Source organism: Anas acuta, chromosome 6, assembly GCF_963932015.1.
Source record: "Anas acuta chromosome 6, bAnaAcu1.1, whole genome shotgun sequence".
NCBI classification, from domain to species: domain Eukaryota; kingdom Metazoa; phylum Chordata; class Aves; order Anseriformes; family Anatidae; genus Anas; species Anas acuta.
In genome coordinates this window covers 10544319-10560139 of record NC_088984.1, presented here as the reverse complement: position 1 = coordinate 10560139, position 15821 = coordinate 10544319, and the positions used below count along the sequence as shown (strand labels likewise).

The following is a 15821-nucleotide window of genomic DNA, read 5'->3' as shown; positions in this document are numbered from 1 at the left end:
GTTATTTCTCTGAATAAATAACATCTTACAAAGACTGCTACTAGCTTTGTTCAGTGTGGAGTTATGCCATATTTGGATGTTTATTTTTTCAGTATGATCCATCTTGGTCTGTGTTACATAAAGTTGTCATTGAACTAAGTAGCCACAAGCTTTGTAAACTGTCAGGAATAAACATAGACCACAATCTTTATTATTAAAAGAATGAAAAACAGTAAGATTTTTTTTTAAACACTTAATTAGCTGATGCCTGTATCTTTGGAGTGCAGTAATAAAAAGGGACATTTTTAGAGCACAAGTCACCAGATGGTGCTGTAACACACAGTTTTAGAGTGTTTTTTTTTTTTTTTTTTTTTAACACAAGTAAGTAAGCACTGTTTAGTTTGTGAAGAAATACTGTGGTGCTGCTTTTATGATACATTTTCTTTTCTGCCATTACAAATAGAAAAATAATTGATCAGACTAAAAATTTCTTTGCTCATTCTCAGTCTCACATCTTGCAAATCTTGTTTAGTGGCATGAAGGAACCTGGAGGAAAATAAACTACATGCCAAATTTTCAAATTTATTTCTAAATCAGGAAAACTCTTTCCTGAAAGAGTAATGGTAGAGTAATGGTAGTAATTCCATTCTTATGGAATGAAATTGCATCACCTAAGCAGAAAAAAATATCACAAAAGGAAACAATTACATAAAAAAAAAAAAAAAAAACTACAAGAAATGCAGACTCTTGACATTTGTGGAAAAAAAAAAAGTGGGGAAATGAATTGCTACTGAAAATGAGAAAAGTTATTGGAACATGTCCCATTTGAGTCTGAATATAAAACGTAACATTTTTCACTGACTTTTAGTGGATTTAAATTAAGGAAGTAGTTTGCTAAACCTTTTGATTTTGATATGGTTATTAACAATTTTCAGATGCACTAACAGAGATGTTATTCTGAATGAGACACAATCATTTCAGTCCCTTAACAGAGGTACCTGAGAGGTCCATCTCCTTTATCCGTACTTCCGGATCCCAGCAGTTCTCTTGAATAACTCTAAAAACCTTTCCATCCTTCATCATCCTTGCCTGTCCCTGTGAAATGACATTTTCATATATTATAAATGTGACAAAGTAGTACGTGATAATTTATATAGTGACTTGAGTATATTGTGCTTTACAGGAATTCAGAGACAGATTTTTGTTCTTTTATTTTTATTCAGCAGGTATTTTTAAATCAAAAACTATTTTAAAATAGTAATTAATAAAAGACTATAAAAATAGACACTTATAGTTCAGATGACATGAATTAATTCTTTAAAATGAAAAAAAATCCTTTTATATTGCAGTGCGTATCACTCCATATGCTTGGAAAAGATACAAGCTGTCTTAACCAAAGTTTATCTCCAAATCAAATGCTGACCTCCAGATAACACTCTAATTAAATCTGTGCTAAATTTTCCCCTTGGGTATGCGTGTGTTCTTTTAAAATCAACACCATAAAATGCTTCCAATAACTACAGAAATAATTGTGCAACTCTCTTAAATTCCAGCCAGTTGTTTCAGATCACCAGTCATACTGAGGCAAAAGCAGACCTATTACGTTGTCTTCAGATTACATTTTCTCCTTAGGAACAGAATTACTGAAAAACTGTATTTGGAAAAAGCAAGCAAGCAAACAAACAAACAAAAAACAACGACCAAAGCACAAAGCTGAACACAGTATAAACCATGACTTGAATTACGGTAATACCTTTCCCATTCTTCCACCACTAATTCCCAAACTTACAAAGTTCAAAATATTATCAAGGTCAGGAAATTTAATACTGTTCCATTAACTGTCAACATGGAAACTTCCTTTTCAAACTTATTTTTTGGTTGATACGTCAACTGTGCAAAGATGATGAGTAGGACAATGACGTCACATTAAGCAAAGGAAAATGTTTGTCCGGGTTTTACATAACCATGCTTCTATGATCTTGTAAAGACAGACCAGACAGTATTTCTGTTGGCTTAGAAGTAATTGATTAGCTATAATTCACCAATAGTTGTAAGGCCTGAGTGTTATTTGGTTGCTTGTAGCTACTTTGGGTGTAAGTGAAATAGCTGAAGTCCTCAAGATCTCCATCTTGGATCTGAGGATATGGAATCAGTGAGCGTGGTCATGCAGGAAACATACTGGACAGAAGGGACACTGAATTTGCAGTTGAAAATAGAAAACCAGATAAACTGTGAGAAAGCACAGCAGTTACTCTTTCACCTTCACAGTAAACACAAGCTAAGTGTAGGGCAGTCTTCTGACACTTCCGGAAAGGGAATTATTTCTCTCTAAATGCCACTTTATTTTCCCCACAAAAATATTTTATTTAGGATCCCCAAGACACTTGTCTATATTGCTAAATAAAAATCTGATAAATCAGAATATTCCCTGTTATTATTTTTAAAACAGAAATAACCCACCAAATTTCACTAATCAGTGAAGAGCTGGGTTTCTATCACCTCCTTCAGGGAAGCCAGACTTCTTAACCTTGAATTTGTTATTAACTTCAAGCATCATTCACAAATACACTGCCCTAATGAATATTTTACAGCTCTCTTCAACAAATCTAACTGTGCTGCCTTGGCAAACTGTCAAGGTACTTGATAGCTGTAACACAGTTTGTGAAAATTACTTGAAATATTACAGTCAGTAATAACAATCACATAGTCCTGATCCTCTGGTAAAATACTTCAGGTTCTTGTAAAATTGATTTTCCAACCTGACAAGAAGTTTTACTCTGGCCATATACTCCGATGCATTAAAAAAAGATCAGCCCATTGCAGCAGATTGCCTAATAAATGGAAAAATATTCAGGGTGTGAGCAGAGAAAACAGAGTAGAACTGAGCATTGTACCACATACAAATAGATTGTGTGGCCTTTATTGGTTTACCGCTGGGAGTATTTCTGTGAACACAGGCGAATTTTAATTCTTTACTCAGACACAGCTACAGCACAGCAGCTGAACTACTCATATATATAAATATATATATACATACATATTTTTCCTTCTGCTAACATGTGAAAACTGTAATTTCACCTGCAACCTTGACAGTGCTTATACATAAATGCTGAGATGAACAGTGGTTTTCTGCAAGCTGCAGCAGGGTTTGCAAAATAAGAAAGGTTTCTAATAAGCCATGTGTTGTTCTCATTGAAGACTTCATTGAACAGCTTCCTATTTTCATTTGCATTAACTGATTCTTTGTGAACAAAAACATGCTCCAGGTCAAGGCTAAACTCACAGCATTGTGTGTGAGGAACAACAGACTTGATTATGCAGGAAAGCAAAACATCATCTTCTGAATAGATTCATGCTCATGTCTGTCAGAATTGAAAGATCTACCCCAGCAACGCTGTAACTGGAAATTCAGTCATACTGCTATTGTCTTTAGCCACTGCCACTAATCTGCACCTGATATTTTTTAAAATAAAAAATTACTCAGACACTTCAATTGCTGAGATTTTTTTTTTTTTTTTTCCAGCAATGAGAATGAAACATGGATGAGAATGAAAATTTTCAGGTTGCAAAGAAATGGATGCTTTTATGAAAATTTCAGAAAAGACATTAGATCTCTATTTGGCAAATTAACACAATTTTCTAAGGGAACAGATGGAAAATTCTATCACCTACTCTATTCTATTCTTAATATTATCTAATATTCAAGACTTTAATTAATTTATGTGGAAATTAAGAGAGAGAGATTTAAGAATGAAGTCTAGGAGGCTGATCTGGTTCAGCAATCTACATTTAAATTACTGCATTGCTAAACCACTCAGTTACACCCCAAATTGCACTTCCTTAAAAATGCATGGAATTATTTTCTTCCAGTTTGACCCTGATGCTTCTTCACAGAATGGCATCTGAAGTTTTACCTTTTTTAAAAATTTCAAGAGTTAACTTCCCCAGCCAAACAGATTTGAACAAGATTTTCTTTTGCCATGATTATTTTCTTGCAACATTTTCAGACAGAAGTGGGCTAGACAGAATTCTCTGCAGAGTGTATCAGGCTATTATTAACTTGCCACAAAGTTCCTTTGCGAACTATTTTTAGCAAGGAGTGTTAGCATCAGGCCTATAAAAACAGTTAAGCTGCTAAAAATGTCTCCACGTCTCCCCTTCCTGCACCTACCAGAATCTCAGAAGCTGTGCCATCCACACTTTGGCTCAGCAGGTGGCTTGTTCTCTCCTCCCATGCCTGCTTAGACTCATATCTGAAATTTCAGCATAATATATGTTTCCTCATTCTTAGTCCCAGCCTTCCTATTCTGTGGCCCTCTTTCAAAAACAATTGTTAGGCACTTGACAGCATAGCCTTGCATACTATAGCATGACAACAGCATGTATCATTAGGTTGCAATAAATAGGCACTATCATATCCATCTTACCAGCTTTTTTTTGTTTAAAAAAGTTACTGTGTGCTTATGTATACAATCACAAAGAAGTATGATTCTGCAAAATGACCAGTGGAGTGTCTAGTTCCACGAAAATTAACACAGTATACAACTGGATTTAACCAGTTATTTGCATTCCTCACATGATTTATGGGGGTCATGTGTTGACACTGTTGAGCTATTCATGCTCCTAACTTTGTATCTTCTGTTTTGCAGCTGTCTATATCCAAATTGTTCTTTCTGCTCTTACCTATCCATCCTCTGTTACCTTCGTATCTTTTCCTTAATTATCCTCCTAACACCTTGCATTGTCTTTATCCCTTCAGTACAACTAACAGCATACCTCTGGTAGGCAGTTACAGATGGCATTTCTCAAATTAGGGCAGGTACATATGAAATAGAGTTGGAAGTGGACTAAGTTCTCCTGAGACACCTTTCCAATCTTCCTGCTTCCAGAGGTCAGTGCCATTTGCAGTGACAGGCTCTCTGAAAGATTCCTAGAAGCAGGGAGCTGACAGGTCACAGGAGGAAGCTGGCTTCCCATGACAGCATTGGAGATACACAGGGATATCTGACTGCCAAAGCCATTATATGGTAATCGAGGGAACATCTTTAAAATAAGTCAGTATAGTTCACCTACATAGTAATGTATAAAGGGTATTACTTTGCCTTATCAGCCTTGCCTCTCTTAGGTCATTATGCCTTCCTGTACAAAAAAAAATAAAAAAAATAAAAAAACACTTTAGTATCTTTTAAATGCTCTTACCAAAAGATATACAGCAACATTTTGATCTTGCTTTCAGAAGCTTTACGTTGCTGTCTCATTGTGGATGTCACTGAAATTCCTTCCGATTTGCTCTACTGTGAGTGAGATCAGAACCAAGCCTTTAAAAACACAGTTCTGTCTCCATCACAGTAAATGCACGTATTTTGCTAAATTCACTACAAGAAGAATGGATTCTGAATGCAGATAGACTGTTAGCATAGACTCATAGCATGTGGAGACATGTTCCTGTTATATTTATGTAGCTTAGAAGTGGCTTTGTGAAGTTAATGGAGTGGGTGAAGGATGAAGTATAATCAGACTGTCTGCCTTCTACTTGCCAAGAAACCTCAGGCTCCTACTGTTGTGTATAACGATTCCCAAATCTAGGTATTTTTCCTATTGTTTCTGGATATTGAAACCGCTGTTTGTTCTCTTTGTCATAACATTACAGAAGTTACTCTTTCCCTTTGAAGATATTTTCATGACTGAGTTAACTTTTATTAAAATACCAGTTCCTTTTGGTTTTGCTTCTCATACAGAAGAATTCTTTTAGTTAAAAGTAGTCAATATGTTATCTGCTTTAGGCTTATCTTGCTTTAGACTTATTGAAAACAATTCCTAAGAGCTACCTGTTCCAAGTGTTTAGATGATATTATGACAAAAAAAAAAAAAAAAAGGATAATGGAAAATGGCTCATACAAGGGTATGTGAAATTTGGTATAGTCATTTCACATCTTAAGCAAAAAGTTCTGCTGAGGTATATTTGGACTTTGAGTGATATTACTTCAGAAAAGATAAACCTCTAGCTAAATATGTATCAAAGACTTGGCCAATCTTATTGCCACTTTGCTTCTTAATGGATATCCTAGGAGTTTTTACTCCTAATGACAACACAAGACCAACCAAACAGCCCACACCTTGCAGTGATGATCCAGCTGTACCCATCCACCATATCCATATCTCTGTAAAAGAAAGAAGAAAAAGCCAGTAACTAGTTAGCACTCTGCAATAATAATCAAAATTTCTTTCTTATAACCCAGCAGTACCTTATTCAGGAGAAATACTGAAGCATATGCTCAGCATTGAGCCCACAAGTAGCCCCAAACTTCAACAAAAGCACCAAAGTTTAACCAGACTGTACTATTGCTGTTTGTAAATCTGAACTTTTAGCTCCAAGTTCAACAGCATTTTAAAATAAGCCTGAAAACTGATTTCAAAGTGCTTAAAGTTGCATAATATGTATTGAGGTTCTAATTGGAATAGTATTTTAACACTGCAAAAATTGAATCAAGCACTTGGCAATATGAAAATTGAGCTGACAATCTTCCAATTCTAACAAATTGTAATCAGTTAATCATTAGCACGAAGATGTATCGATTCCACTTTTCAGCTTTCATGATTCATCAGCAGTACTGAAGGTCAGTCTCTCTCTATTAATATTTAAACAGCCAACAGAAGCTTAAAGGAGAAGCTTAGATGCTCATTGATTCTTTCAGAGAGATTCAAAATTGTTTATACAAAAAAAAAAAAAAAAGAAAAAGAAAAAACACACCAAAACCAAAACATACCACAAAAGAAGCTGATTGCATTTTCATAACTTATCAGATTAGAAATCTCAAAATAACATAGTAGACTGAAAACAATGCTCAAAATTCCTTTTTTTCTATTACGAAAAGTTTAAAAGGAATCTGAGTAAAAGCAGGGATTTCTTTCACTGAAGTGTAAACAATTTGAATACAATCCTGAATTTCCCGTGATAAGACATCATTACGAAATGCAGCTGTCAGCTTTCCCTCGGTAGGCGTGTAGAGCCAAGCCTCCTGACTTCAGTCAATCAGAGATCATAATTTCCACAGCTAAGAACATTTCAGTCAATTATTTACTTTTAGCTATGTAGCTAGGTAAATTTTATTTAAATTCAAACTTTTATTTTTTATATATATTTATATATAAACTACATATATATATTTATATATATTTACATACATAACACATTTTCAGTTAAGGAAAAATTTATGACATCTAATGAGAACTTTACTTTTTTCTAGCTCCATGCTAATTGCAGTTAGAAGCTGTACAAAAAATGAGTACCTTAAAGGTGCTCAGGGAGAATAGAGAATCTCACTGGTCTGATTTTGAACTGCTAGTCTTCTTTTTACCTGCTCGTTATTAATTGGATGCATTGATGGTCCTTACTGAAGGATTTCATTAATTTATATGCATTTTTGTACTTATTATGGGTTCTTAAGCTCTTAATAATTATCTTGATAATAGAACGTTCTAGTCAGAGATTCAAGATTCAGCATTTATAAGATGGAAAAAAAGAAAGAAGTTTAACACTACTTGAGCATGCTAGGATTGCCTAATTGGTCTTCCATGCATGAGATGTAGAAGGCCACGTTAATGGCTTGAATTTTCAGAGGGCTCTAGGGAATCCTGAGGGTTGTTTTCTATTCTGTTTTCTTCTTTCTAACAAACCTTTGAAATGCTCAAACTTTAGAAAAGAGGAAACAAAAACTAGCAGGCGGAGATTACCTTTAAAAAAATTGTATTAGCCTCTTTAATCAGCATTTAAATAAATGCAACACTGGCCTACAGCTGACCTCAGGGATTAACAGCAAGGAATTCATCTTTCACATACATCTATGAACATCAAGGGACTCTTGAGGTGATTTTATCCCAATGAACTTATTGTCCTTTTCAATCATAGACAGACAAAAGTATGTAAATAATTCAAAATCAGAATAAAGAATTTTTATAGGGATTTTTATAGGGATATTGCACAGACAAGGACTACAAAATCTGAAACAAACAAGAGTAGTCTTTTTTTTTTTTTTTTTTTTTTTTGTGGACTAGATATTTAAACTCCTATCCACTCAATACAAAAATAATTGTTCTCAAAAATACCTATCATCTCACCTACATTATCCTGTGTATGTGTTTTTCATTGAAGAGCTCTTACAATTACAAATAGGAAGTTCAAACAGATGTTTAAAAAGCCCTTCCTAGGTAAAAGAGGAAACAAACATTCCCTTCCAGGAGGCTTTATGCATAATAATGTTACTCTTCACTACTAACGAAGAAATAATCCCATATATGTTTTTAGCAACAGGTTTTCTCCTGACTATTTTTTCTTACATTTTGCAGCTGCTCTCTGGCTAACATCTAACTGATACTGGACTGTCATGTTTAAAGTCCCAGAAACATGGAGCTAATGCATACAAAATGCTTACCTGAGAGTTTGCCATCATCAACCTCAAAAGAGTAAAGTGAAAGAGATGTACGGTGTCAAACAGAGTGTCAGTTAGTGTGCCCGAGGCCTAAGAGCATGGCTGAAACAATGGCATTCTTTTGTTGTCAAAGGCAGGCACAATGAAATCAAGTGGTTCCATACCACTGGCAGACACAGGCAATGCTCATTCAAACTGCTACCAGCACAGAATTACAATAAGAGAAGAACCAACAATGCAGTGTTTCTAGTCTGACTTTTCTACCATGAGTTATAAAAGATAGCTATCCTAGAATTCTGTAAATTGCAAACAATTTTGTTTGCGTGTATAACCAATATATACAGTTTTACCCGTGTGATCTTTTTCAGTACCCTTTGTACCATTGAAGATGTGATCCCTTATGAATCCAAGATCCTTAGATCAGCCACCCCTGTATTCAGTTGTGATTATAATTATTCAGGCAACAACTCTAAAACCTAATTCAGAACCAGATGACTACATTGCTTTTGATAATCTGAAGTAAGAAAAGGAGTAGAATTATTACATAAAAACCTAAATGACACTTTCCATTCTCAAATACTTTTCAGAGTCATAAAATTGCTACTGACAAGCATAAATCTATGTTGTTAAACACTACTAATAATAATAGCACGCAGAAATGCAAAGTTAAGACAAGTTGACTTATAGCTTCAGTGTTGTGACAACTGAAATTTAGTATTTGTGATACAATATGCAACTCCTTCCCAGTAACTGAAAAAAACAACAGATATTAGTAAAACAATCATAATCATCAGTTAACCATACTTAGAGTTCTCCCATACCTACTGAAATGAATGAATGACTTTCATGCCTGTGGGCATAAGATGAGAATGAATGACTTCTGTCTTAGGTAACATTAATCTTGTCACACTTTTGCTTATTTCTCCTATTTAAAACAAAAGTGAATACCATTTGGGAGCTTGACAGCTCTACTTTCATCAAGAAAATGGAATTTATGCCTCATCATTCAATAGTTATAGGTCTCATAAAAAACAACAAAAAATGACATGAGTCTAAATAGAAAGTGGGTAACAGCCCAGTTTTCTTACTAGGACTCTTGTTTTGCATAGTAATTTAATATGAATATCTTACATCTGAAAAAAAAATCGAATCAGACAAAAACCTACTGAAAACAGGAATTTCTAAGAGAACCTTTCATTCACTGATTTTTCAAGAATTACATTGGTACCAATGGTTGCTGATAACATAAGGCACTGAATATCTAAACTCTTATTACCTTTTCTAGGTCAGGCCATTCCTTAGGTAGAATGTGGCTATGAATATCAATTTTCATTTTTGAAGTATCAAAGGAGAAATACTCTTTCTCAGAAAATGTTTTCTGTGTAATTGCTACTATCCTTCCTGTCCCTGGTTCAGCAGTTATTGACTTCGGCTGCGGTTCAGATCCACCTGCTGCGGGTCATGAGAACTAAATACAGTAACCAGCCAGGGAGCCTGGATCCCAGAGGAGTGGCTCTGTGAAAGAACAAAGGCTTCTAGCAGAAAGTCCCTGTTAATGCATAAACTACAGCTGGCTGAGGGCAAAGGGAAGCATTCATGTTTATATTGGCAGTATAAAGGGGTTTGTTACCTAGAATCTAAAATGCAAGCTCACTTACAGGCTCAGCATTACGAACTGAAAATCACTCAATGAAATTGAATCAGAATAAATGTATTAAACAGGTTGATTTGAATTTCCTCCTTTCTCCCTCTTAGATGCTGAAATGATTTGTAGTGAGTGTATAATATGCTCTTGGTAAACAGTCATACCTCCTCTCTTCATTCCTTTGCATTTTCTTAAGTTATATTAAAAATTTCACAGAAATACTGAATCATAGCCAAATCTATGCTGTGCACTTCATTTCCTCCCTTTGATTATTGGTTTTCTGAGGATATTTACACATGCTACTGCGTATTGGTGCTCAGAGCCTCTTGAATTGGTTCAAGATCAGGGGGGAGAATGGCTGAGATTACCATTAGTTAAGACCAGTGGAGTGCACTAGTTAATATGGCAAATGACTTCTGCATCCAAAGTGAAGCTTAACTGGAGCTCCCTCAGATTTTCTGCGTAATTACATCTCACGGTTCACCCTTTACTCAATTTAATATTACACTTCTTTCCTCCAAATACCCTTTTCTTTTACTTGTGTCGTACTGTTCTTTCTATAATTTATTTCTAATTAATAATTTAATAAAATAATTTATTTATATAAATTATTTCAACACAAGCTACTCACATGGTGTCTTCTTGCCAAAGCTGGTTAACCATTTATGATTAAATTGTTTCTAATGAAAAAAGCAGATATTTTAAAACTAAATTTTGCTGTGAATCTTTCACCCTGAAATCAAGGAAGTTGAAAAACAAGTGGTCCATTTTGTTTCAACCTTTTTCTGAGTTTGCTATTTTATTTGGGCTTGATTTTTTTTTTTTAATGACTTTGTTGTATTTCCCTGCTTGTTCCTTCATTCAGCAAGTCTGCTTCTGATGTGGTCAGTTAACCTGCCTAATCTTGAAGTCAACTGCTTGTAACATGGTTGGTTGGTTGCTTGATTGTGTGCTTCTCTGCAACCTGAGATCAATGAAGACTGAATGTTAAATAGGAAGCAGCAGCTTTTGGGAGAGTATTTGCTACAGTAAGCAGGACAGCAAATAATTCACTTTTGCACATCAGAAAAATGGGATTGAAAATAGCAATTATTTCCATTCCAAAATCCTAACCAGTCTGTTCTTGACCAGGCTGACAGGTCAAGCTGCAAATTTGCTTTCTTGCTCCCAAATGTGACAGGTATGTTGAACAATCCAGTACTCCAGTGTTAGCCAGCTGGCAAGAAACAACCTTGTATATACAAGAGCAGAGATAAGGAAGAATTATTGATTCATTGTCTTCAATGAAGAGAGTTCTGGAGGACAATTCCCCATTTAAGCATAGAAGGCAGAAGTACTAGTGAAGGAGAGGACCACGAGAGGTTTGTGTGTCTAGATAGTCCAAGATCCACAACAGTAGTCCAATAGTTTCTCCTCTTAAGTCACCATGGCTGCAGAGATCAACTTTTCTTCAAAACTGTGCTTTACTTTTCTCAGCTCTAAAAAAAGATGGAGTTGTTAGTTGCTGCTCCCAAGACACAGATTAGCTTGCAAACAGTGTGTACTCCCACACTGCATTTCATTTAACAGCAAGCATCACTTGGAAACCATACCAGTCAAAGGCAAAATTTGCATCCATTTCAACTTGATCTTAGTGCCAGTAAGACATCTGGCTGGATCCATCACGGTCCATTGGATCAGTGGCAGAAGGACTGGCAGTGGCTACAAACAAGAGCATCTCCAGTTATCCTTGCACCCCGCTTCGAGTGCATAGGTTTGAAAAACAGGCCACCTTGCCTAATATTTTGGACAATCTGCCTTTTACCAGCTGAGTGACTTACATGCCTCGGCCTCTATGCTGAGTTTGTGCTCTAATACAACGTGACGGCTTTTAGCATGGCCCTTGCTATCTGTCTCCATCTGGTTGGGAATTTCTGTAGTGTGATGCAGAGGTGCAGGAGCTGGCAATGGTAGCTAGGAAGACATGCAACTTTTTCAGGCTGCCCTAGAGAGAGGGAGAGAAGCTGAAACTCACTGTGCTTTCTGTCAAGCAGGAGGTTCTGACCAGATGGAAGCTTTCACACACAGAACGACTGGGACAACAGAAAGTACATCCTACCATTTGAGCACATATAAAAGACCTGTTAGGTATCAGCCTCTGACCTGTACCCACTCTTGGGCTACCCACAGAGTATTTACATCCTAGAGCATTTAGATGAGATGGCAAAGTGCTATGGTTTAACACTGATAGGCAGCGAAGTCCCACACAGCTGCTCTCTCACTCCCCGTCCTCAGCAGGATGAGGGAGAGGGAGAAAATGAAAAAGAAGGAAAAGTAAAAAATAATAAAAAAAATAAATCCAAATCTTGCAGTTTAATGAAAGGGGAAAAAATAGCAAAGGCAGCAAGTGATGCTCAGGAACATCTTGGGAAGTAGGGCCTTGATACATGTAGCTGTTGCTCAGGAAGACCAACACCTTCATAACAAAAATGTTATGAAGCTTTTGCCCACCTCTTGCCCATCCCCAGCCTACTGGCCTTTGGAGAGGCAGCCTTGATGCTGTGCCAGCACTGTTCAGCAGTGGAAAAAACACGGTGGAAAGCTCCAGCCCATCCAGGCCCAGTACACAAAGTGTGGAAAAAAAAAAGTACATAAATCAGTCAATGAATGTACTCACAACACCTGCTGGAGAGAACTAAAGTGCACAGACATCTTCCCAGCCAAAAGGAGCCTCCTATGTACATTAAGAGGGAACATACATAAAGGTGACATGCCCCACCTGCCTCACAACATTTATGTATGGCACTAGTTTCTTTTAGACCACTTGCAGAACTTAATCCTTTTCTGGGACTCCAGAGAACCCAGAATTTAGTGGAAATGGTAAGCCTTCCCTTCTGTGGGGAACAACAGCAATGGTTGTGGTTTCTGTTCTCACGAGCAATAATAGTATGAAGTTCCTACACACTAGCTTCCATATGTAGATATCAAAATACTACGCAAAGGATTTATTTTTGTTAGGAAAACATCAGTGTACATAGCACAGCTACACCAGGAGGACACGTCCAGCTACAATTACACTCGTAAAACCCTTTATGAAGCTGTATCCCAGAGAGTGGGGGGCGTTACAATTCTCCCTTCTTAAATGCCATCTACCAAACACTCCGACTAGACTGGCTGAACGCATGAGGGCTTGCCTAGCTCACTGGGCTGTGATGTCTGCAGTTCCTTTATGCGTGTCTGCAGAATTCAAGAGCAGAGATACACACGTCTCTAGTCTGGATGCCACAGCATCAGCTCAAGATGACAGCAGTACCGGTGTACTGATTCCAAAATCTGAGGACAAGGAAACTACACTTTTCATTTTGTTACTCAAAACCCTCTGCAGAAATGAACAACTGAAAGAGCTTCTGTTTAGACAAACATCAGAGCTGATGCTGCTCTGTGTCTGAGTCAGTTTAGTCTTGCACAGAAATTGAGCTTTTTAGCTCAGATGTCACTGTACTGATGCATCTCTGATGCTTCTGAAGCTATCAAACTTGCCTGGCGAAGCTTCATGGTCGCACAAGCTCAGGATGACCTCACCAGGTGGTCGAACTATTAGACCTGCCACAGCCAGCACAGGACGTCACTAAAATTTATTGTGTAGAGGTGGCCAAGGTTGCTGATGCCTTTGGCAGCACATGAATCACACAGTGGTGAAAGCAAACAGTGTGTCCCGTGCCAAATTTCTGGCCACTACTGCATGCTCTGCCATGTAAGGTAAACCTTAATAACTTCTCATTTATTTTCAGGTTTCTAAAAAATGATAATTTTTTGAAACTCAGATGGCATTCTGAATCCAAATAAAACCATATTACTGTCCTTCAAATAATATCATTTTCTTAATACACCACAACTGCAGTATTGTGATTTACACTGACCATGCATTTATCTTGCATAGAAATGTTCTACCAAATACAATTAAATAGATATTTTCCAGAATTTCAGCACAAGTAAAATAGAATTTTCATTTTTTTTCACTTTTAGATATAAAAGAGATTCTACTTAAGAACATATCAGGCCAAGTGTCACTCTTGTGCAGTGAGAGCAACCAGACAGATACCAGTAGTGTGGGCCAGAAAGAACAGATGGATTGAAGCTTACAGCTACTGATATTAAAAGCATAATTTTCAAGTTAATACCCCACGGAAACATATGAGATTGTTGCAATCATTTAGAAGGTCGGTTTCTAAAATAAATAAATAATTATATGGTGCCAAATGTAGTCTTACAACTTTTTTTCATGTGCTGGACACATCCCCACCTTTCTTTCCAGAGGTCTCTCTGTGCCATTGTTTGGGGATGTCTGAATTTTGGGGATAAGAATGGTCTTCTCAGAGCTTTTGCTGCTTCAGAAAGACAGACAAGTAACCAACTATTCAAAATAGTATCTGAATTTGTACTACTGCTTAAAAAAATCCTACATGTGCCTCTAGAACACTGCAGAAGCATGCTTATGTCTCCTCTGTGCTACTAAGCCTGAGATGAAGAAACAGGCTGCTTCCTAGATCCTCAAGGTCTGCTTGAACATGAAATTGTATGTTCCATTATTTCTGAGTGGCTGGGAATCCCACTCACCAAGGAGATCTTCTGCAAGGGACTAAGATGAAAGCCTGGTTTCCAGAAATCGTGCAAATCATTAGTCCCAGCTTCGGTGATTTTAAACGATGCATTTACTAAGTCTCTGAGAGACAGGAATATTGATATCTGTAGACCTACAGCAATGAGTGCCAGTGCAAAGATCTTTCCAGCTATGCAGATATTTACAATGTAAATGTTCAGGGTTTTGTAGTGCAGGTGCACTTATTCATTCATCTGGAAGACGTTCAGCAGAGGAATGCTTCCACAGAGGATTTCTGGAGCCTACTTTTACTTGCTGAGTTCAAATATAGGTATTTTTGTTTCACATTTCAGGATTTATTTTCCCCCATACAATAATTCCAAAATAGGATTCATACTTCAAAACTATTTCTTTTGAAATCCACAACATATTACAATTATTTAGCAGAATGAGATTACAGTTCAGATTATCATAGGGATTAAGAAAGCTCCAATTATTGAAGCTTTCACTCAGTTTTACTCATTCCAGTTCTTCTACAGAAGTTGCACCAGCAATCTAAGCAAAAATTTGTCCCAATGATTACCACTTTCATGTCTACATATCACAGAAAATGCGGTCAGTTGGAAAAAACAACCAGTTGTTAACAGATGACTGTAAGAATATAGTCATGACACTCATACTCTCCAACTGGTGTTGACCCTGAGTGAAGCCTGGCACTGTGGAGTGTTATCTGATGGTTAGCATTACTTCCATCAAATATAATATAAATACTGATGGAAGTATTGCTCTGTTGTCTGGTGACAAGCAATTTTACGGTAGAATCAGAAGAATAGAATGCTACAGGTCAGACTATGTTTCTGTAATGCAAAAGGGGCCATAATGCTGCTGCACAGGCTGTGATTGAGTAAAGCTTTACAGAATATCCTATTAGCAGTTCTTAATGTTACTGTAAGGCAATGAACTGCTAATAGAACACTAGTAATCGGTCAACACAATAAAACTGTCACTAGTCTTTTCAGAAGAGATCTAGTAATAGATAGTTTCAGATCAAAAAGTAGTTTTTGCAAAGATGGACCAATTTAAATGAGGAATTAGAGGTAAACTTTTCCCAAAGTTCAGTAGTTAAATACAAAAGCAGTTTAGAGTTATTGGATTATGTCTGATTGCCCATGTCAGTATGGTGCCTCAG

At 36.6% G+C, this 15821-nt stretch overlaps 1 protein-coding gene across 5 annotated transcripts in view; it reads right to left on the bottom strand.

Moving 5' to 3' along the window:
• The window catches only part of ACMSD (aminocarboxymuconate semialdehyde decarboxylase), a 44762-nt gene that overhangs the window by 17127 nt on the left and 11814 nt on the right, over window positions 1–15821 (bottom strand). Inside the window, exons 1-3 of one of the 5 annotated variants that reach the window (XM_068687374.1) lie at window positions 10685–10826; window positions 6096–6140; window positions 978–1074 (exon numbers count right to left, since the gene is read on the bottom strand). In XM_068687374.1, the coding sequence (XP_068543475.1) occupies window positions 978–1062 (85 nt within the window). In that variant the 5' untranslated portion in view covers window positions 1063–1074; window positions 6096–6140; window positions 10685–10826. Of the gene's footprint in view, window positions 1–977; window positions 1075–6095; window positions 6141–6224; window positions 6331–6746; window positions 6872–9684; window positions 9954–10684; window positions 10827–15821 lie in introns of those variants that run through there. The other 4 variants (XM_068687370.1, XM_068687373.1, XM_068687375.1 and 1 more) reach the window with 4 other exon arrangements.